This window comes from Aplidium turbinatum, chromosome 4 (assembly GCF_918807975.1).
Source record: "Aplidium turbinatum chromosome 4, kaAplTurb1.1, whole genome shotgun sequence".
Lineage (NCBI taxonomy): Eukaryota > Metazoa > Chordata > Ascidiacea > Aplousobranchia > Polyclinidae > Aplidium > Aplidium turbinatum.
The window spans coordinates 23,242,026-23,266,724 of NC_137475.1; the positions used below are offsets into that span (position 1 = coordinate 23,242,026).

Below are 24,699 nucleotides of genomic sequence, written 5' to 3' on the forward strand. Positions count from 1 at the left end.
AGCAAAATGACCATTTACACTACTGCACAATGGGAAACTTTGATTATGACTGCCTTCAAAAAGCATCAACCAATTGTTGAATGTCTGCAACATAGTGATGTGATTGATTTCAAAAGCAAGGATTTCACTCAGTTTTCGAAAATGATGAAAGCCAATGTCAATGATGGCAATGGAGAAAGAATCTACTGGTCCAAAATTATGCAACTAAAATTCACCAAAGCAGAGCCAACAACATTTTTTATAAAATACAGCTACAGTGAAAGCACATTCAGAAAACTAGACTTAATTGTTCGAAAATCCAGAAAGACGAAGCTGAGCACTACCACTATGCCAAGGTTATATAAATCTTTTCCTGGCACTTCAATGGATAAGAAGAATGATTTGAAAAAACTCTGCCTCAAAGGCTTAATTCCAATTCAACATCACGACTTCTTTCGAAATCTTCCGGTCACTCCCAACAAAGACAGTATTGAAGTATAATTTTATAAACTAGGCTCAGAAATAAGTGATAGCGCTTCTTTGCAGACACTTTTGATTTAAAGACTTTATGCATATTGATGATTAAAGAAGTTATACATAAAGTTATGCATATTGATAACGCATCATTCTGTTATGCCCAGTGAACTTGTCAATGTCATTATGCAGTATGGTGGTATATATAAGTTGTGCCAGTTAATAAGTGAAGTGAATGAAAGCGCATTGAATTTAGCAAATATGAAAAAAATTGAGGAAATTTAATAAGGAGATTGTGCTGGTGAATTGTAACGAGTTGGCAATAGTGGTAATTAATGAAGTGCAGTGGATTTAATAAACAAATTAAGTGCAGTAGTTACTATGTGCAATAGTTGAGTTAACAGTGGTAGTTGTTTAAGTACGGTACATTAAATTCAATTACAGTGACTACAGGTTGAATTGCACTAACTGTAGTCTGTATGAAATGGCAATATGTTAATTGAACAGAGAAAGATAATTCAGCACAACTAGTCAACTACACAGCAGTTTTACTCTCTTTTGGGAAAATGTTGCAAATTCACAGTTAGTGTGAGAGTTTGCTAAGAAGAAGAGTTTTTTGGAAGAGTTTGTGTCAGTGTGATTGAATAATTAAATTTGTGATAAAGAAATTTTGAACATGAAAGTTTGAGTTAAAATTACGTTATTTTGCTGTATGCTATGATACTTTACCTCTAAAAGTGATTCATCAAATGAAAATGAATGATGCTGCACTGGTATTAAACAATTCATTCGTGTTTTTCTGCATGTAGGTATCTTAACCTTAAGGATAAATAAGACTTATGTCCATTTACATAAAAATGAATCAAAAATATTTCAGAGCAAGAAAGACTTAAGTCCAACAACATACAAAAAAAAATTGATGGCACCACCTAGTGGCAAATTCTTCGGTGATTTTTGTGGACCAACATATTGCCTATCACTGGTAAATAGTAAGTCTCTGTGTGCACATCCATGTCAAAGAAATTTGTTCAGTTGTACAGGCAAATGCAGTTATTTGCAATTATCTCAAAATGCTAAAAATGGACTTAAGTCAGTTTTGAATTCAAGCGGCGATATGATGGGACGTTCATTGTTTACTTTCATTCTTTTCTTTTCGAAACAGCAAATAAACGGTCAAACTTTGCAACCGTGTCGTTCGTTGTTGCTTCTGGCGTATCCATATGCTTATGAATTTAGATGCATTTAATTAACAGGCTAACAATGAAAGGAAAATAAACATTTTCTGTTATGACACTCTTTTATGTGGTTCCAGCTGTCTACTGCAGTGCATCTGTAATTATACTGTAGATCAAATGTGAAAAAAAATCTGGTATTACAGTTTTTGCACTTTTTTGAAATCGCGTACATCGTTGACTATATATTGTGACGTCACATTGTAATGCATCCTTTATGACGTCACGTAATGACCGACGCAAGACAACTCTGAATTTCAGGGTTTAATATTGTAACAATTTTAAAATCTTAAATGATTTTAAACACCAGTGGTTAGCCGAGGTTACGAACGCAAAAGTTGCACCACTCTTGTAAAGCCGCGTTTAAACGCTCCAATCCTTCTAATTCAGTGATCCATGAATAGACCCAACGGTTTTCCTACATAATCACTAATTCTGCTGCATACATTTTTCTCTTTGCCAGTGTTTGAAACGGTGACAGTATCAAACACAACTTCTACAATGTTATGTCAGGCTATAAGATTCCTATAGCTCTACAATTTCATTGCTTTGGCATTCTCCGGTTGAATTTTATTGTTATATAAACCTGGCTTTGTTTAACGTCAATGTCATGTGTGACGATTTTGTCCTCTCGAATTGCCTTTGAAATGTCATCACTATAGCGACCTTGCGGAACGTCACTTGTGACGCATTCGTCTTTTGATACTCAATTCTATCATCCAGCTGCAGCCGGCAAATGTGTGCTCGTCACTAGTCAGCCATTTTGAAAAATAACTTGTCTATTGATAATGTCAGTATGATGAAAGACATGAAGTATAAAATAAATGTTGAAGGAAGGGTCCTCAAGTAGCTTAAAAAGTGCCTGTTTTTGGTAAAAAAAAAACAAGATGTTAATTTCAGATCAATTGAGGACCCCTTAAATATTGAGCTAAAGTTGCACACCTGCAGAAAGTTTCTCACCAATAGGCATCACATTAAAGGTGGGAGCAAAAAGCTTACCATATCGATTAAAAAGTAAGACTCTAATGTATACGCATTACGCACGTATGTAAATTTTTGGTTCATGCATGCAAAAGTTTACTCACCATTTTTGCGGTTTACATGTCATTTTAAACATTAAAAACCTTGGTGGTATTTGTATATATATCAGGAACAGTCAATTTTGATTAAGTTAATATTAACAGCACTTCATACGCGCCGACTTCCGGGGGGCGGCGCTCCCCATAAATTTATGGTTGAGGGTCAACAAAAATAGCAATAACAAGTGGTGTTTCAAACAAGCACTTCAAAGATGAAACACTTCGCAAAAAAGATTTAGATCATTTAAACGGACTTAAAGAATGTCGAAAGCGTGAAACAGCCTACGTTGCTCTTGCCTGCAAAACAGCAGCTGATCACATGGCTTTCTCTGGAACGTGAATTACTACTGAGATGCGCATGACACGCACGCCCACAGTCACACACCGCGCGTGAGGCGCAACTTCAAAGTCAAAACACGTGGTAACGAAATGCGAATGCGAGGTTGAATGTTTATTCTCTTTCACGAGTTATCCAAACGCCTGTTAGATTTTCTGTGACTTCAAACATGAAATCGATTTTAGCAAACTTATTGAGTTGAAACTATGACAACGAATAATTACGTGAATACAGCTTAAAGAAAAAATGCATTATTCAAAACTGTCATTCCGTGTTTTGCTTCAACAAGCACTGTATTTATGCAACAATTACGATCTCGTGTATAAGTCGACCCCCTACTTTTGAGCTAAAAATCGGTGATATTTCCTTTTCCCGTGTATAAGTCGAATAGCTTATTCCCGAATCTCGACACTACCATTCGATGGTTCATCTAGTATTGGCATTGACATACGGTGAGGAAATTTCAAAGTAGAGCGTAGAGTAACTTACACTGCTGCTGGAATAGTTATGTAACACTATTCACAGCAATATTAAGTAAACCAGATAAATTAGACCCACTATTTTCAACGAGGTGTGCCCCGCTGTGAGATCATTTATGATTCAACAGAACGCATTGTTTTGTTTGCAATGTGTGAGAATTAAATCGAAAACCGATGAAAGAAAAGGTGTTTAATGGTCTTGGTCGCAGATATTGCTTGCATTAACGACGTCTCTTGCCGTCTTACAGACTACCACTATTATCACCTCTGAGCCAACCTGAAATCATTGTATTATGCGGCCGCTAAGGTTTGACATCGACTTCAACGATCATGGAATGTTACGTATGGCAATAAGAACGATTATAACCTACACAAAAACAAAAATGATCTCTTAAATCAGCTCTTTCTGCTGTTTTGTCTCATGAGCTTTGTATATTGCTGAACAAGTGCACAAAGTTTAGAATTGACGAGAAATCATTAAATTTGAAAATTAAGTTTACAAAGTTAAATTTGTAAATTAACTGCAAATAATCGTATTTAAAACTTTTACTTCGGCCGACGCCACTTCACAATTCGTAATCTACGTCGTCAATGATTTTACCGCAGCAAAAATGCGTTCATTTTGAAAACTGCCAAGCTGGTGACAACACCTTGTCCCGTGTTTATAGTCGAACCTATCTTTTTGCGGTGAAAATCACTTGCGAACATTTCGACCTATACTCGAGTATATACGGTATTTGATAAAAGACTATAAGAATTTCGATAAAAAAACAGAAGAGAAAAGTAATTAGCAAAGCGAGCGAAACGAGGTCAATAAAATTGATAGCGGGTTTCTACTCTGCTTGAGATCATAATTTTTTGCTTTTTATTTCGATAATTTTTGCTGTCTTGATTGTTGTTTTTCACTCGCACGAAAAGGAAATGAATCGGCTTGTTTTCCAACTGTTCCAATTATTAGCTAACAATATCAAAATTACAGTTTGGGTAGAGAGGTAACTCTTTTAAACCATAAACAGACATAACTCAGCAACAACACTACATTTAACATTATAAAAACAAAAAACAAAAAGCGAACGTTTTCGGCTAGTCATATAGCCCTTTTCAAGCCTATAAGAAAATACATTATTAAAAGAAATGCTAAAGAATCATATAGTATCACAGCAAAAATATGGTCAAAGCTAAACATTTGAGAAACTGCCTCGCTCACACAAAATGATAACTGAAAATTACACAGCACAACGGGTCAAGTATTTCAGAGGTAAAATTAATTATATTGACGACATTTTTGCCATATTTGATAACGATAATTCTTGTTCACAGTTTCTTGAAGTACTCAATACGCAACATCAAAACATAAATTTTACTGTAGAAAAAGCAACGGAGACTATACCTTTTTTGGATGTAGAAATCAAGATAAATGGTAATGGATTTGATACTTGGGTCTGGCGTAAACCTACAAACACTAATCTTTTCCTTAATTTCAGCGCTGTTTGCCCGTCTAATTACAAATCTGCTTTGATCAAGTGCCTTATCTCGCGAGCTCGCGACATTTGCTCGAACAATGACTGTTTCAACAATGAAATTAATAAATTACGCTCATACTTTGGTGCTAATCATTATCCGACTTGGTTTTTTAACAAGGTTCTTAGAGGATTTTTGAATTCGGTTTCCACTACGTCTCCAGTTGAGGAACCTGATTTCAAAAACTTTCTAACAATCCCGTTTGTTGGCAAGGAATCCAAACGTTTTGCCACAAGTTTGTCCAGATTTATTGCATTAAAGTTTAACGTTAAGATTTTTCCCGTTTATAAAACATTTAAAGCTGGTTATTATTTTCAGTTGAAGTCTAAAACTCCTTTCCGCTTATGTTCTAACGTCGTGTATAAGTTCACTTGCTCGCATGATGCGAGATCGTCATACGTTGGTATGACCACACGACATTTGGTGACAACAGTGGGAGAGCATTTGAATTTAGCTAATTTTAATAAAAACAGTGCAATTAAAGACCATATTAGAAACTGCCAATCGTGCTCTAACAATAAACCGTCTTTGCAGTCTTTCAAAATTGTTCGTAAGTGTTTGTCCGAATTCGACACCAAGATTCACGAGGCATTGATCATCAAATCTTTAAACCCAGGGCTCAACAGGCAATTATTTGCTTGCGGAGCTTCTTACCTTTTAGCAGTTTTTTGATTGAATTATCACGTCTTGTGTTTCTCGCATTTACTTTGTTTTGTGCCACTATCTCTTGTGCTTCTGTCTTTCTTGCGTAATCTGTCTGAGTCCTTGTCTGAACAATCAATTAATTTTACCTCTGAAATACTTGACCCGTTGTGCTGTGTAATTTTCAGTTATCATTTTGTGTGAGCGAGGCAGTTTCTCAAATGTTTAGCTTTGACCATATTTTTGCTGTGATACTATATGATTCTTTAGCATTTCTTTTAATAATGTATTTTCTTATAGGCTTGAAAAGGGCTATATGACTAGCCGAAAACGTTCGCTTTTTGTTTTTTGTTTTTATAATGTTAAATGTAGTGTTGTTGCTGAATATCAAAATTTTTACGAGCAGGTGTACCGTACTGCATGCGTACAACTAATCGTTTCAAGCAGCGGTTCTAATAACTTCGGTTTGCGACCTGGATGTCAATCTAAACAAGACAATAAGCTTAATCAAAGACTATTTTATTTAATTGAGTAAAATAGCGTTATGGTTATGACGTCATTGCCTTTCTCGCCCCCCAAGGTTTTTTGAAAAGTTGGCGCCTATGCAGGACTTTATGAACACTCTGTACTTTCCAGATTGTAAGCCGTGCTAAAGAGTTAAGTACGGTATACAATTTACAATGTGACTAGAAGGTTCTACTGGGGTAGAAGGTTCAACCTTCTACTCGCAATTTTTAAGTTTTGTACCACCAATCAACTATTCAAGTTAAAAATGTGGCTACTAATTACTTTTCCCAGTTTTTCTTCAACTTCTTCTTATGTGAAAGTGACTTAGTGCGGCCTGGGTGGTCGTACAGCATCACAATCATGCCAATGCCTCTGTTCCAGCCTACCACAAACATACAGAAGATAAGTCGTCCATTACTTATACCCAGTAAGTATACTCAGGTTGCCATGTGTTTTTATAGTTCGTAGTGTGACCAGTTATTTTTAACAGCATGTCACTTAAATTCAATTGTAACCGATGACCGTTGTTACAATTTTATTTGAAATGTTTTATGTTGTTGACTTGTTTGCACCATATTGCAATTGCTTTAGAGTTTAGATGTATGACACTAAGCTTGATGACAGATCTTGATCGCCAACGCCTGTATCAAATTTCACACATCATCATTTTCATCATATTAACTTAGCAACCTCTCGAAGGACCTTGAAGGACCTTAGCCTTATAGCTACATTATTTCCTGGAAACCACATTGTTTGTTCAACAATATTAAATAAACTGCAGTTAATGATTTTCACAAGCACCTTAACAGCATTTCATCATCCATTCAATTTACCATAGAACATGAAGTCACCGGCACAATTTTATTTTTGGATATTAAAGTGGTTCGCCATAGCAACAACAAAAAACTAACCACTACCATACACAAAAGACCAACACATACAGACAGATACCTGCAGTTCAACTCACATCACCCCGAACATCAAAAACTCACAGTGGCCAAAACATTGTATAACAGGCTGGACAGTGGACACTCACATAATGGATGATTCTGAACGTTCAGTTCACACCACAAGAAAAACATTCACAACACTTTAATGCTCAACGGATTTCCACGAAAACTTGCTTGCATACAGCGACCCAAACCGAAACCTTCACTTCCTCCTTACAAATCTTTTACTTGTCTTCCTTACATAAGGGAGGTATCTGACAAAATTCAGCGTATCCTCAATGGCATAGGAATCAAGGTTGCGATGAAACCCTATCTGACAATAGGTAAATACCTTCCCTCGGCTAAAGACCTCATGAAAGAAGGTGAAGTTTCTGGATTGATCTACCAAGTTCCGTGTCATGACTGTGATTTAATCTACATTGGACAGACAAAACGTGATCTTAAATCAAGAATCAACGAGCACCAAAGAGAGTATTAAATTTCAACGTCCAGAGCATTCCGCTCTTTGCAAATACTTTATAAATTCAGACCATAAAAATTACTTGGACCAACGCTACCATTCTTAAAACTGAAAAGGATTATACAAAAAGATTGTTTATAAAAAAGTGGTGCATAAACCAGAAAGCACAATATGCTCTTAACCAGAAAGATGGTCAGAACTTCCCCTCTGTGTACAAAAATTACTTTAACTTTAGCTTCACCTTTTCCTTTGCTCAGTGCGTTTTCTCTATCATTGTAATTGCTAATCCCCTTTTTTTCTGTCTTGTCTGATGTCTTTTCAACGTTTCTTGACGGTGGCCCAAAAGATAGACAAATTTCGCTGTTGGAAAGTAGCCTACTGGTTTTAGGCATTCACTGCATTCAGTTTAACCTCTAGGTATCTTGTCGCGTGTTTTAACTCTGATTCTTGCTGCTTTACTTTACTCATTTTATCAGTATGTTTTTGTGTTATGCCATCGTTGCTGAACAGGTTGTGTTAACCTGTTTTTAGCCGCCTTGATAAAGTCAGTCGTGCTGACTGACGAAACGTCGGAAATACAAAAAGCTAGTTATCATCTTTAACATCAAGAGGTAACCTAGTGAATAGTCACCAGAAGAACGCAAATTACTTTAATTAATATTAAATAAGTTTAGTGATTCATCAGTAATCTTGTTTGATTTGAAACCAGCTGGAAAACAAACGTTATTGCATATTCTGCTAATGTAAGCTACTCAAAGCAGGTGATGGGCTTTCTTGTGATGTATATCAAGAAAGTGTTTGGCACTCAAGCGTCAACCAGTGGTCATGCACAAGCTAAAACAGGCCAATTTTTTTTATACAGTATAATACTGTGTAGTAGGGTGGTCCAAAAGAAATGTTTGTAAATGTTAATGTATCACCCTAAAATATTGTTACCATTGATGAGAAAATGACATATGTGAATTTTTATAAGGATTGGTTGATATTTAGAGGTTGCTACCGAGGTTCAAAGTTTTATCGTTTGCCCCTATTTTAACGTTTCGAGAGGATATGATACGGTACAGTGCCATAGTATATTGCAAGAAAAATACAGTTTAATAATTAACTCTATAGTCTGTTTATAAACTCATGTGTCTGTATTACGAATTATACTAACCGGTCTACATAATTATGAAGAGCTTGTTTCCAAAACCGCTTAGGCGCCACTTTTAGAAAATTGAGTTTAGAGCGTCATTAGGTAGAGTATTACCATAGGTACCTACTATCCATACCTTTTTTTCCAAAACCTTTCTGCTTCAAATTCGACACTAAAAATTGCGTTTTTTTCCAAAACCACTTACGCGCATAAACGTTTTTCGTGGTTTTCTCGAAATCACGAAAGTGGATGTAAGCGGTTTTGGAAACAAGCTCTTCATATACAAAACGTGCGACTTTGTATACTTGTGCTTAAAATTCAGAGACTAAACTTGACATTCAATAACAACTTTAGAAGACAGTAAATAAACTTCATGTATTCTACATGATGTAAACTAATATTATACATACATAGTTATTACTCTCTAAACCCTTGACAGCCTGTTTCACCCTAAAACAGTGGTTCACAACGGGGTCGGTACCGCCCCCCGGGGGGCGTTTTGATTTTGCAGGTGGACTGTATGATTACCTCGGCTTAAGGGGGGCGTTTTGATTATTAGTATTACTATTTTATTCTCTATATTAAATTATTAGCATTCTGGTTTAACCCGTCTACCGCCCAGCATAACGATTTCGTCAAAGAGCTCGTATCTTCGTCGTAGCATTTCCTACCTCATACCTGGTGGAAAATGGATTCAGCTTAGTAGTTTTGCTACATACCAAACAACGAAACCCACTTACTTATCCATAAGAGGTGATCTTCGAATGTTTCTCACTGGCTTTACACCAGATGTGAAGAAACTGCACTTACCAAGCTCAAGGTTTACATTGACTACCAGTAGGCCTATACTGTTTTCATGCTCGCAAATACATATTTGCTTTTCATCAAATATAGTTACTAGTCTCTAAAACCCTTACAGCCTGTTTCACCCTAAAAGGGGGATCATCAAAAGGTCTTTATTCTAATAGAATTCTATTTGAATAAGGACCTTCTGATGATTCCCCTTTTAGGGTAAAACAGGCTGTAAGGGTGTTAGAGACTGGTAACTAGCCTATATTTGATGTAATTATATCGCTCTGCTTGGATTTTTGCTTGGCATTGAGCACTTTTTGTAATATTGATAGTATTTACTGTTTTATATTCGCTTTTCGTAATTAATCGTTTTTGTTAGGGGGGCAGTAAAATTTTGCCAGTTCATGAAGGGGGCGTTGGGCCAAAAAAGGTTGAGAAACACTGGCCTAAAAGGATTTAATACAGTAGAACTTGGATAACTCGTCACCCCAGGGGGAATAGAAAAAGTGACGACTTACGCAAACTGACGACCAATGCAAACAGCTAAATTTTGCCATTGTTTCACGTCGCATTAATTTCATGGTGCTCCGCGACCTAATTAAATGCGATAGTGGTAAAGTGAGACGAAGAGGAAAGCGAGAAAAGAATTTAATTACGGTACACAATAAAGTAGGCTACAGTGATAACGCACTTAACAGCTTATCTGAAGAACACAGATATTTTTGACTGCGTTTTGCTTGCAAGTGTCTTGTCAACCAAGTAGTCATGCATTTTTGATAGTGAGCTTGCGAATTCACCACTGTCTTCTTGGCATAACGTATAGTGTTGGAGGTTTTCAACCATCTGCAAAGCTTCTTTTGTAGATGGAGGTGGCACAGGCTCTTCTTCCTCTTGAGCCACGCACGTGCTGAACAGTGCTTCTCTTTATCGGCAACAGAGCACGTGCGCGCACACCCGCAATCGACCAGACCAACATACTCCACGCATGTACGTCTGGCCTGATAGAGTGTGTGCGTACACACGTCTTAGCGCAGTAATTTCTTCTCGAAAGTCTGTAAATGCCACATCAGCATTTGGGTGAATGACAACTTAGACGAATTTTACGTCCCAGGGAAAGAAAAACAGTGACGACATAATCGAATTGACGAATTATGCGATGACCAGTTGACCACTTAACCGAACTTGATTGTGTTCAAAAGATAGGCTTTCTGCCGGGACCTGGCAATCATTGATGATTTGGGCAAACTGACGAGTTTTACGAAGACGAGTTATCCAAGTTCTACTGTATATATAAAGGTTACATCATCACAATTCCTTGGGATTTTCACAGGTTATAATTTTGAAAAATTAAATTTCATTTGATTTTTACAGGTTATAAATGTCATTTAATTTTTACAGGTTCTTTTAAAAACAATTTTCATTTATTTTGTTCAGGTCACTACAGGTTGCACTGATCATCACAAATGCATTTTGCTTCTTTGTGATGTCATAGATGTTGCCATCAAGTTGTTTGGTTTCCATTTGGACAAATTAATTGAAACTTTGTAGTAATGGATGGAGGTAGCCCTTAGTAATTCTGAGGTTTTTTCTGCAGATTGGATTACGGTTATAATATTTAATATCTTTTCAGGAATTACAGGTTTAAAGGTTTTTTTGCAGATTAAATTACAGTTGTAATATTTAATATCTTTTCAGGAATTATCAATTCTTTACTTTTTTGCATGTTTTTCAGACCTTCTGATGATCCGTTAGGTGAAACAATTTGTAAAGGCTTCGGATAGTAATAACTATGTTTGATTTGTTTTTATATTATATATATTAATAGATTCTATTTGAAAGGACCTTCTGATGATCCTCCTTTTAGGGTGAATCAGGCTGTCAAGGGTTTAGAGAGTAATAACTATATTTGATTTAATTCGCTCTGCTTGGCTTTTTGCTTGGCATTGAGCACTTTTTGTAGTATGGTATTTGTGGTAAATTTGTAACTTATTTAACTCGTGCTATAGAGCACTGTGCTGCTTGTAGGTTTACGGTCAATTAGTGCTCCGCGTTTGTGCCTTCAGCGCTTTGCCTTGCTTGCTTAGGTCTACAACGCTAGCGTTCTATTGTGCATTTGTCTGTCCTTGTAACTGCTAGTTTTAGCAACTGTAGCTTAACTTAATTCTTGAGCGGCTGCCAGATTAGTTTGTATAATAAGTTATTTAGTTTTGTATTATTATCTACATCTTTCTTATATTCAGAACTGTGTTATGGATGTGTCAATTCTAAGTTTATTAAAGCCTTATTAATGCATGTTATTCTTGAGCTTGTTATGGTCAGTTCAGTATTAATAGTTTTTATTGTTTAGTACATACACAATTATACATACAGGAATAATTGCGTGAGGGAGGGTCTTTCTACTACAGTCTGGATATAGGTGATCGGCGACGATGCTCAAAAGATACTGTTTTTGTTCTTCGTCACATGTGTGTATTACTGTATTGTGTTGTATTCCGTGATCAATGCCACTCTGTGTTTGGCAATGCCTTTATTTTCCTTCATTTCACTCACAATTGCTCAGCTCTTTGATACGTGTCATTGGTTTCCCAGTTATCTGGGTCTATCTCCAAAAATGATGAAGACAAATTCAGGGCCTTATAATTCGATTTGTAGTTGATGTAACAAAATCTTTAAAACTTTTGTTTGAAATTTGTTTGTGGCCAATTGCAGCTTTTTTACTAGACTCTACTCCTTTGTCACATGTCTTTATTGCAGTCACCATCTTCCGTTTAGTGTCTGATGATACAGAATTATGAAAGAATGTCAACGCGATAAGCTCCTCTCTCAGGTACCGTACCACAAATGATGCAACATCTTATTCACTGCGGCCTTCGCCATCTTTGAAATAATATCCTTGTACTGATCGAGTTGTTGAGAAATACGAGATCCTGAGATGGTGCAAGAATCGACGATGGGGCGACAAACCAAGCTTTCACATACGCTCTCACAACAAACACACAGATATTGCGCAAAGCGACATTCTCCCTTTTAGTCAACGTGCACTGTTTTTGGTACGGTACATCTAAACTTTGAGTGCATAGATGGCTTTCGCCATCCACCTGGCACGATGAAGGGCACCAGGAGCCATAATTTTGATGCCACGAAGAGGAACTCTACCCAAGAATATGATGGTCAACTCAAGGAGGTCTTTAGTCGTTGCAATGTTGCTGTATTAACAATTTTCATTAGTGAAGGTTATTATGACATCTTCTACGTCTGTCACATGCTTTAAAGCCTCGTCGTCAGTTCATGCACATTGTACATCATCTTTAGTAATGAATGACCATTTCATTTGAAAATGCTTGAAGAGTAGAATGTCCGGACCAGCCGAGGGATCCATCGCGCATGGAAATATTGCCTTGAGAACCATCTCGTGAATATGATGAGGGCAGGCCAAATACAATAAGTCTTCGGTTTTCAAATGAAATAGTCATTCATTGATTTTGTTACAACAAATACAAACCGATTTTTTAAGGCTCTGAATTTGTCTTCATCATTTTTGGTGATAGACCCAGATAACTGGGAGACCAATGACGCGTATCAAAAAGCGGGAGCAATTGTGAGTGAAATGAAGGTTGTAAATGAGATTGACGGGCGCGGAGTGGCATTGATCACAGAATATAACACATTAAACAGATCTGTGACAAAGAACAAAAACAGTATAATATATTTTGCGTCTGGTCGTCAATCACCGTCAGCCATATCCAGACTGTAGTAGAAAGACCCCCGCGCAATAATTCATGTATGTATGACGTACTACGTATATTAGTTTACATCATGTACATTTTTACATGTAGTTTTTTGAATTACTGTCTTATAAAGTTGTTATTGAATGTCAAGTTTAGTCTATGAATTTTAAACACAAGTATACAAAGTGGCAGCTGTGGGATAGCGCAGCGCTCGCTTTCCAATTAAGGCGCTCGCTTTCCAATTATGCAATTCTGGTTCGTCTCCCCAGGATTTAATATATTGGGTGGGCGTAGTTGCTGAAGTAAAGACAGCCGAGAGAAAGAAACTGGCCACCCTACCCTCATTAGTGCCAAAGGCTTAGTATAATGAGAACTTTATCCTCTCATCCCCCAACGCTTGGATTCAAGTATGGGACTCACCTTTACCTTATACAAAGTCGCACATTTGTATATGTAGACCAGTTAGTATAATTCGTAATACAGACACATGAATTTATAAACAGACTATAGACTTATAGAGTAATTATTAAACTGTATTTTTCTTGCAATCTACCATGGCACTGTACGATATCATATCGTCTGGAAACGTTAAAATAGGGGCAAACGACAAAACTTTGAACCCCGGTAGCAACCTCTAAATATCAACCAATCTTTATAAAAATTTGCATATGTCATTTTCTCATCAAAGGTAACAATATTTTAGGGTGAGACATTAATATTTACAAAAAATTTTTTTTGGACCACCCTACTGTGTAGCGTAGTAAATACATAATACTTTGGTGTAGACCTACAGTATATCATTGTACTGCCTTAGCACTGGAATGGAATAGGCTGGTAAATGCACATCTGCCTTTATATCTTTGTTGTCGGCTCCAGCTCCTATCTGAGCTTTGTATCCAAGCTCTCAGTTTGTATCCGTTTTGTGTTCAAGTCGGATTTGGCTTTGGAAGCCCAGTCTAATGAGTCTATGACGGTAAAAACAATAGTCACATTGTATGGAGGCATGGCCACCTAGTAGAATATGACCGACTATGTCACATATAAAGGCCTTTTTACAACGGGCCGATAGAAAAATACTTGAAGTTTTTACTAACAAAGAAACTGAACTTACTGGCAGCTTTTTTTCTGGAATGCAAATACATTAATTGGGTTGCATTACTCGGTTATGGTATAAGATAAATTATCTACGGAGCTTTAAGGAGGTAATCTGATATGTCAATGATTAATAAACAACTTTTATTACTGTGATTGCCATTTATGCTATATGGTCTAAAATAGTAGAGCTGTGGACGGTAACTCGTGTTGGTGCATCAATTAAACTTAGGCAACCCAAGCTTGCAAGTGTGTTGAAATAGTTTAATTTTTAATAATCACTATCTATGATGTGAAGTTTCTGATTTTTTAGAATGTACTGAACAGACGGATGTACGCACAACCAAGACCTGCAAAGAAATCCTTGTAAAGCAAAGTATGCACGTTTGTTATTTATACGTGAGCTTTGTATTGTCTCTGTCAATTTGATGGTGGTACAATAGGGCAGGGGTCTGCAAATACTTGTTGGCGTGACCCAAAAACAATACTTTATTCTCCACGACCCAAACGTTTCGGAAGCATACAATTTTGCTCAAAATACTTTGCAATTTAATATCATTTTCAATACGGTTGTCTCCTTGAGTCCTCGTATTAAGCACACATCTGCACCGGACAAGTTTGGGCTTATTAAGCGAAGGACGATTCTCTACCACTCTTATACTTTCAGTAATTCCGGAATGGACCAAATTGGGCTTAATAAACGGGGACTAGGTTACTAGTACCATTGAAAGTATAAAATTTCTTGTAGGCTGATTGTATTTATTTTTTTCAAACAAGTTATGTTGATAGTAAGTTTAAACGGTTTTGCGACCCACAGTGGATGGTCTCGCGACCCAAATTTGTTACATCTCAATACAAAGTTTTTATTATTCAATTGAACACTTGATGAGTCTTTTTCTATTCAACATCAAATTGTACTAACATACAGTTAAACAATTGAATTTATTCTTGTTAAAATAAACCTTATTTTTGGAAAAGAAATCTTTCTGTTGAATAGAAGAATTTAGTAGTAATATTAAATTACGCCAGTGGGTAAACAGCCCAAAAGCAAAGTAATAAAATAAATTGATGATTAAATAATATTTTTTTCAACCTTAAATTGTAAAAGGAAAAAAGAAACAAAGACACAGAAAAAAAAAGAGGAAAATCGAAGAAAGAAGTAAAAGGAAGGAAAATAGCATGGTCCTCAGCAGGCAGCCAGGTAATGCTAATTATACGTTGGTATTATAATCTTGAACGAAGTGCCAGACATGGTTGGCACACCTTCCTTTCATTTACCACAGGGGTGTGCAACGTGCGGCCCGCAGGTCAAATGTGGCCCGCGAAGAAAAATTTTGCAGCCCGCAAAGATGTGCCAATTTTGAATTGTGTGCAGCCTGCGAAACCTGTTTATAATTTAGTTTAGTCTGGTAGTCTACGTGTGGACAATTCGCTGTGGAGTAGATTATTATAGATTTCACATCTTCTGTAAACCATTTTAGAAATCTCCCACCGGCCACCGCTAATCCATTCTGTTTAATTATTTTGAACGTAAAAAGGTATGGTCACATAAAAGGCTTTATGAACAAATTACGACTTTGGAAAGCTCACATACAGATAGAAAACCTTTTCCACTTTCCAACTTTGAGAGACTATGGAATGCATTCTGAGAAGAAAACTAAATTTGAAAAATTGTTGTATGAATTTTTGGCTCGTTTCAAGGACTTCAAATCTCATGAATATTTGTTTGGTATGTTCTCTTCGCCATTCGACACAGTCATTGACAAAGCACCTGATGATATCCAACTTGAACTGATTGATCTTCAAGTGAAAACGAATTTGGAAGCAAAGTATTTAGAAATGAATCTTGGCGATTTATACCGAAAACATCTCAACCAAGATGACTTTCCACATTGGAAAAAATCCATTGCTTCAAAAATGGCTCTTTTTGGCTCAACGTATTTTTGTGCGAACAATTTTTTTCTAAAATGGGCGTCATGAAATCTCCCTATCGATCGGTTCTGACAGACAAACACTTGGAAAATGAACTTCGAATTGCAAACACTTCCGTTAAAGTACGTTAAATTTGGAAAAAGCCGTCGGGAAAAGAAGCTAGCTGCAAACTTCTCTCTGAACTCGTTTAAAAGGACGGTGTGACAATAAATTTGAATGGCAGTTTTCTTCAGAAATTTATGTGTCTTAACTTATTATTTCTGCAAGGAGATAACCCTTAATAATGCCATAAGAAATAACATGAATAACAAAAAAACAACTTTTTTGCACCTGCAACTAGAGCTCGACCGATATATCGGTCAGCCGATATATATCGGCCGATATCATGTGTAGCCGATATATTGTATCGGCTATTTTTCGCCGATAAACATTGGCCAGCAAAAGCAAACTCAAAACTAGCCATACATGCCTTTAGAAGAAACACAAGTTGCTCAAACGTGCTTGCATAGCACGAACAATTGTAGCGAGAATATGATTTCCCGCCCATTCTAGTGAAGGTATCTAGAAAATGTTAATATTGTATCCCTTAGCTTCCATTCAAGCAGAAAAACGTTCGAGTTTTACGTTGCTTCAACGCTTGATGACATTGAATCAGTGTAACAAAGGTGCATTTTTTGCTAAGAATCGATGCTACACTAACCACGCGCAACTTATTTCAAGTCTTACGTTACAATGTCTGGCTTTGATCTCCGAGTGATATTGATAAGGCAAGATTCGTTACAAAATTAATCATACGAGTAGGCTACAACAGCAAGATGCAGCAAAATTTGTCAAGTTTTTGTATTACAGTAAGAAAGAAAAGGCCCAGGGAAAATTAACTTTCGCTCACATAACATGCAAAAATAAACCCAAAGAAAAAATCCTAGTGAAACTTTGCACAGAAGAAAATAGTAGCGTCATTGTAGAAGTTTTCCGACCCGTGCCCAGAGCATTGTGACGCAAGAATCTACACGACCTCGTTTGGTGGAAGTTAATCAGTTATGCGGCGTATTACAGCTCTTAAATGGCGAAGAATTCAGACCGGACACGTTTGTCCGCCGTCAGCAAAAACGAATTTCGAGGCCTGGGTTGTTTCTTTTTGTTTGGTGTTTTTTGTGATTAGTGTTAAGAATGATTTTTCCATTACAGCAACTAATGCATAAACTTTCTTGGACTGGTTTGTTGCTTAATAACTTTGTTGGTAACAAACTTTTTGTAGCTGATATATATCGGTATCGGCCTAAAAATTTCATAAATATTGGTATCGGTATCGGCCTGAAAAAGTTATATCGGTCGAGCTCTACCTGCAACTACAAAAAATCATATGTCAAATAAACGTGCGGCCCGCGGTTTCACCCAGTTATTTATATCTGGCCCTCCTGTAATAAAGGTTGCACACCCCTGATTTACCACATCAACAAGATGTCAGAATTAGGACAAAAATGCCGTTGTTGACTCCTGCTAGTGTCTTAGCATTGGGTTTGTTTTCCTTTGGAATAATACCTTATCAGTGAAAACAAAAGTGACACGATGAGAGCAGGGGTTCGTAACGTGGGTACGAATTTTCTTCCGGACTGCAGGGTGTCAGGTCAGCGTTTGATCTTATATGAGACTCAGTTTGTCGATCTAATATCTAAACTAGTTTTTAAAAACAATAAAAACTATTAATAGCCTACTGCAAAAAGTACTCAATGCTAAGCAAAAAAGCAAAGCAGAGCGAATTAAATCAAATATAGAATTCTATTTGAATAAGACCCTTCTGATGATCCGTTAAAAGTGAAACAGGCTGTTAAGGATTCAGATAGTAATAACTAGGGCAACCAAAAGTCAATAAAGTCAAAATTTTTTTGCCTTGTTCAAAGTTTATAAAACGTCCACAAACTAAATTTCAGGCTGACACGAAGAGAGGTTTCAAAGTTATTAAGTAAAAAAAAAGTCAAAATTCATGGTTAGGTCAAAATTTTCTTTTAACGTAGTTTTTCTCTCTATTGATATTTTATTAAATCTACACAGATACAGATTTTTTGTTGCAATTTCTGTTGCTATTCTGACGTAATAATCGATTTGTTGCAATTTCTGAGGTAATAATCTTGTTTCGCCCACTACTGACGATTGAATATTAGCCAGCTACCCGGCTGTTGATGAGTTGGTTGCCAGGGTTAAAGCAGTGACCATTAATAACAGGTCAAGAAGAGCTAGTTTAACTTCCATTGGCCAACCTCCACAGCCAAATGTAACTAGATGGGCCTTTGGTTGAAAGCTGCTTTCTATTATTCAAGAAGTCTACCAAAAGTAAGAAATATTGTGGAAGACTTCCATGATGGTGGATTGGTGGTGTCTTGCTGCGGCGTGCTCAAGATGCTGTAAAAGCTCCCAATTTAGCTACTCACTTTGCAGAAATAGAGGAGCAGTACAGTGCACTGTTTGATATAATTCAGAAGATGGAAAACAGCCGTTACACCATTCAAGAAGCTTACCAGAAAATGAGGTCTCTTAAAGGCATACTAAAGGAAAATTTCAAACCGGAATTAAGCATTAAAATGAGTAAACTGAACATTCAAGAATACATTTCAAAAACAATTACCCAAAAAAATTTGTTTTCAATGGCGCTGGCAAGGCCCAAAGTCCAGTGTTTCATTTATTTTCATTTTTTTCAAAATGACCAAAACGTGCAAACACAGCTCAAGAATACGTCATAAAGTCCAGCAATAACAAAAGCCACGTTACCAATCTGATGTTTTGAGCAAACTGTCTGCTGTTTTGATGTTAAAATGTGCTGTTTTGATGTAAATACATACATAGCCTACAATCAAATCGCCCGCAGTAACAATTATTGCGTGATCGGTTGATTGCTAGACTTTATGACGTAGACTTTATGACGTTCTTTACAGTCGCACGCTTCGTTGCTCAGGCCAATCTCGTTTTGAAAGCTCTGACAAAAGCACGCGCACAATGGTGGTCAGACCGCAATGGGGCAAAATTTTATTGAAAATCGTTTTATGGTAGCATGTTAAACACAAAGAACGTGGAAAATCGCCAAGTCAGGTTTTTCCTTTAATACCCCTTTAACTTTGGTGTTGATGGCTGCCAAATTGGAAAATATATTCAAGCAAAAATCTTAAGGAGTGGCATCAAGTGCATTGTGAAAATGGGACGAGATGATATTTCACCACATTTTTATAGCCGGCTGAGGAATTCCCAAGCAACTTCTGTATCAGTAGAGAGAAGCTTCCCTATTTTAGGAAAAATTTTGGCGAGAGACAGAAACTTCAAAGGCGATAATGTGAAACATTACTTGATGTTGAAGTATAATAGTGCAGAACCCCCTCAGTAATTTCGGGATATTTAGACACTCCATATTTATCTTTTGCAGTTTTTTGAGTGACTTTCATTACCTGTTCGTTAACTGTGGTGTCGTTGAGTCTTCCACATTTTTCTCATATTTCAATAGAAAAGAAGCTATCCTTACCTAACGGTTTGATTTCTAAATTTCACGTTTGAGTTGCAAACGAAGAAAGTTATTGGTCAAAATTAAGTCAAAATTTGTAAATTATAAAGTTAAAATTTCAAGTTTTTAGGTCAAAAAATTGGTTGCCCTAGTAATAACTATATTTGATCTAAACTAGTTTTTATAAAGATGGCGATTAAACAATTGGGATTTACCAAGTTTGTTTATCGGTCATTTGTCAACCATTGACAAAATTTTTAGCCAAAATAATGTCATTTAAAAAAATTAGTCAATTCGTTCAAAATGTCAGAAAAAAATCCGGTTTGCATTGTTCAGATAATAGTTTACGATGACGATACAACAAACAAGCTTTGATCACAGTTTTCTTGATCGAATGTAGTTGCTTTGAAGCACCTGTACTCGGAAAATATCACAGCATCGTGTGTCAGTTTATCAAGTAGGCCTACTGAGTTTGTGGTGAACTTTATGAATTTTTATTGACCTTACCTCAATACACCACAATTGCTGCAATAACCAGTTTATCGAGGGCATAGTTGCTGAAGGAAAGGCGGTGGAGGGAAAAGATCTGGCTACCCTACTCTCCTTAGTGCCAAAGGCCTAGTATGTTGAGAACCTTATCTTCTCATTCCCCAAGGCTCACTAACTGAGTATGGGACCCTACTTTACTTACCTTTTCAGTAAAAGTTGTTCTATGAAGATAATTGTCATACCGAAGTGACGATATTAAGATGGCTGATTAATACTTAGTAGCTGATATAGGTCTGCTGGTCTATATAGCATCAAAATAGCTGTCCTAAAGTGGAGGCAAAGCCAAAAGCTTTTGAGACTTCTTACATTTGTGTGAATGTTTGACTTGTTGTTGTTGGTGGTGAATGTTTGACTGTTTGTGCGAAATGTTTGCTCCATTAGAAACCCAAGCGTACTCCTTATATTCCTTTGATTTGTTTCTAATACTGGTTGGCTTGCTCTTTTTAGAATCCTCCCTGTTGTTGCACATCGTCGTGGTGCTTGCTGTTGTGCTTGTTGTCATTATAATCGGCTTTGCTATATTCATTTACGGTGAGTGGATAAGAGAGCGTGATGGTCACTAAATCATTCATTGACAAGCATATACTGTAAACTTTAAAAGCTAATTCATGCTTGTTCAATAATCAAGTCCGCCCCGATAGCTCAGTTGGTTAGCACGTGACTTCTGGAACAAAGAAGCTTGAAGATCAAGCGGCGCTGATTCGACTCTCGGGGGTGTGCGCTTGAGCAACGCACGTTAAGGACTGCTCTCCATTCAGCGGCATCTAATGGATGGAATAATTCCCCGGCAACAAGACTTCAACAATCGGAAACTTCACTCTGTCAATCTCGGTGACCAGGCCTGCGTCAGTGATTCAAACCCTCTACAAGTATGCGAAACTGCCAGGATTAAGCTCTTCAAGAAGCTTTCCCACTCCGAGGATAAAGATTCAATCAATCGATCAAGTTAAAAATTATCATTTTAAAGTGAACTTTTTCTGCCTAGTTTCTTGCTTAGTTTCATATATTTGTGCCATTGGTAGCTAAACTTGTCATAGTAAAGCTGGATTGTCATATTAAGGACTGCTCTATCCATTCCCTTTTAAAAGCATGACCTTTCATGGCGTTTTAAAAGTGTGAATTTGGAGAAGTCGCTAACTATGTTGTTTTACTATTATATCGGAGTGTGGATGAAATTAGTTCAATGTTTAGCAAAATTTGTTTCCAATTTTTCTAATTACTAGAAACTTACTATTCATCTTATTAATCTTAAATCGGATTATGTTAACACATAGAGATAGTTTGAAGAATGGGGTCACTCACAAAAAATGTGGCATCACACACTGCAGCTGTTTGATTTGTAATTGATGAGCACCAAAAAAACGATAAATACAATAATGAAAATTGTTCAAATAACATAATACAGTTCAATTTCACTGTGCAATGAACTGTAGTGTAGGATATATGAAAAAGTAGTTATCGTCAAACAAATTCCAAGCATTTCTGTGTTACAGTGTGGATGTACAAACGACAGAATTCCATACGATATCAAGAATGCCATCAAAAGAAAGGTGAGTTATCGGAATACACATCTCGTGAACAGTTAATCTGAGTTATGTGGTTGGTAACGGTCTTGGACAACTAGAATTTTTTAGATTTTTATAATTACAAGGTAAGATCCTGAAACGCTGGGTAAAGCTCTAGTAGGCCAACGGAGCTCTGACACTAGCAATGGTCATGCTAGTCAAATCATTGCTCAACATACCTCATGAATATTACCTACTAAATTACGTATATTTATTACAGATTTATAATATAATCATCCTAGATTACTAACGAATTAATCATCCTAAATACAAACGAATTATATAATTCACACGAGTCAGTTCAATCATAAAAAGCTAAAAATCGATGTCGATCAGCTCGCAGCTAGATCATCTTCAGTTAAGCTGAAAGCAAACAGCCCAAAAAATCAAATGATGAAAGTGCAAAGGAATGAAAAAATTGAAAAACGTTTCACTTTTGCTACGTCAAAGAATTGATGGAAAAACTAACCATCAAAGGCGAAATAAATGAAAAATAGCACGAAAGAGTATGGTATGGAATTGTACCATTCGCATTATAAGCCTAACCAGGAAACATTAACAAAACGAAAAATCTTGCACTGGCTTGACGCGTGCAGTTTCTCTCCAATACGCCAAATTGCCTACCCCATTTTTTGCATATTAATACAAAAAATATTGGTTAAATTGACAAAAAGTATAAAGTCTGCGCTTTAACCTATAAGGCGCCAATTCTCGCAAATATAGCGACGAAAAGAATTAACTACATCAAATGATATCAATAAGGTAACCTCACAACTACCTGCACAAAAACTTTTTTTTTACTGACTAAAATTGCAAGATGTTTGTAGATATTATTCTACACGTCCTGCAATTGTACCTATAAGTATAAGATAAATTCAAGTGGTAGAACTTTTAACTAAATAATCTAACAATGCTAAATCATCAAAATAATGAAATCGCTTGGTTATCTTTTCAAACCGGCATGTGTTAGGGAAGCATTGAATGGTTTTCACAAAAAACTGTGGATGTGGTACATGTAAAACTCCCCTTGCACGCAATAGTGGGTCCAAGGGGAAGCACTTGATCACGTTCACCCCCCCCCCAAAAAAATGAATAAAAACATGTATTTTCTTAGTTTCTGTAAACAAATTTTGCTTGTTACGCTCGCTCAATTACATTTCATCTACCTTACCAGTGGGATAGGCATCGTATATTTTCAATTTTCAGCAGCAGATACTGTAGCTTATAAAGGGTGTGCAACTGTGCATTTTTGTGTCCCTCAATATAGTGGCGGATCCAAGGTGAGTGATTGGGTCGATTTTCCCCCTATAAGACAATAAAGTAGTTATATTCACTGTGTGTTTTCATAGTCGGATTGATGTAGACCTACAAATCATTGTTTTATATTTAAATATCCCCCCCCCAAACCATTTGCTGGATCGGCCCCTGTCTCAAAAACTGAGAAAAAAATGCACTATTTTGTACTAAAACACATTGCTCACCAACTAATCAACAGATAAAATAATTTCACTTCCAGTCTTAATAGAAGGATGAGGTGAAATGTGCCCTTTGTAGCTACAATGTGGTACGATGGGGTAATTCGAAATTTCTCTGACGAATACTATCGCTGACGAATACGAAATTTCTCTAAAAGACTATGTATGTGATAGCTACGTTAGCGTACAAGACAAGGCAAAACTATTTTAAAAGATAGGTTATTGAAATTCTTCTGTAGCCAGAAAAAAAGGATTGGATACTTAACTTCAATTTTAAACCATATCTTGCGACTAGCTTTTACAGAAATTTACTTTTTGATTTGATGAATTTCTTCAAATAGGCTTTAAAATGTGACTTCTAACACTTATTAGCACAGGGATGTGGAGGCCTACCTACTAGCTTATATGGTAAGGTTAATGCAAAGCCCTGATTCATTAAAACACACTTAAGAATGCAATCACTTCCACACCTGCAGCACAAACATTGTATTTCATAAGTTTGTTGAACAATTAAATGCAAAGAAAAAACTTGAGGATAAGGAAGAATGACATTGTAGAGACGATAGAAAATACCTAGCATACATCACCTTTCTATACTTTTCTACGAAAAAATGTTGAAATTCTATTTTTCTTGTCAAACCTTCAGGATGAAATACAACATCGTTTAAATTGTGCTAGCACTGCTTTTGGAAAATTTCGCTCACGAATATTTGACAACCATAACACACGAAAAATAAGTACAAAGCTCGCCGTCTACAATGCAGTAGTTATCACAACACTACTATATGCTTCCGAGACCTGGACCACCTACCGAAACCATATTAAAACTCTTGAAAGATTCCAACAACGCTGCCTGCGCAAAATTCTGAATATCAGCTGGGAAGAGAAAAGAACAAATTTGAGCGTGCTAGAAGAGGCTGAAACAACAAGCATTGAGTCCCGCATTATTCGAAATCAACTTAGATGGTGCGGGCATGTAGTGCGAATGCCAGATCAGCGTCTCCCTAAACAAATGTTCTACTCGGAATTGGCTAAGGGTAAGCGTTCGGTAGGTGGACAAAAGAAGCGGTATAAAGACTCACTGAAGAGTAATCTTAAAGTGTGTAACATCAATTATACAAACTGGGAGGAAACCGCAGAGGACAGGCTGCTCTGGAGATCTGCCACTCAGAAAGGTGTCGCCACGTTTGAGAAGAGCAGATCTAAAAGGTTAAAAGAAAAAAGAATGCAAAGAAAAGAACGCCCACGCATGGCCAAATGACGGATCGCGATCCGGGTCCGGAT

General features: G+C 36.7%; 1 protein-coding gene across 1 annotated transcript in view; it reads left to right on the forward strand.

Moving 5' to 3' along the window:
- The window catches only part of LOC145769541 (uncharacterized), an 87,314-nt gene that overhangs the window by 50,484 nt on the left and 12,131 nt on the right, over positions 1-24,699 (forward strand). Inside the window, exons 4-8 of the mRNA XM_082581192.1 lie at positions 6,542-6,677; positions 14,721-14,783; positions 15,516-15,608; positions 20,823-20,906; positions 21,869-21,925. Coding sequence (XP_082437318.1) covers positions 6,542-6,677; positions 14,721-14,783; positions 15,516-15,608; positions 20,823-20,906; positions 21,869-21,925 — 433 coding nt within the window. The remainder of the gene's footprint in view (positions 1-6,541; positions 6,678-14,720; positions 14,784-15,515; positions 15,609-20,822; positions 20,907-21,868; positions 21,926-24,699) is intronic.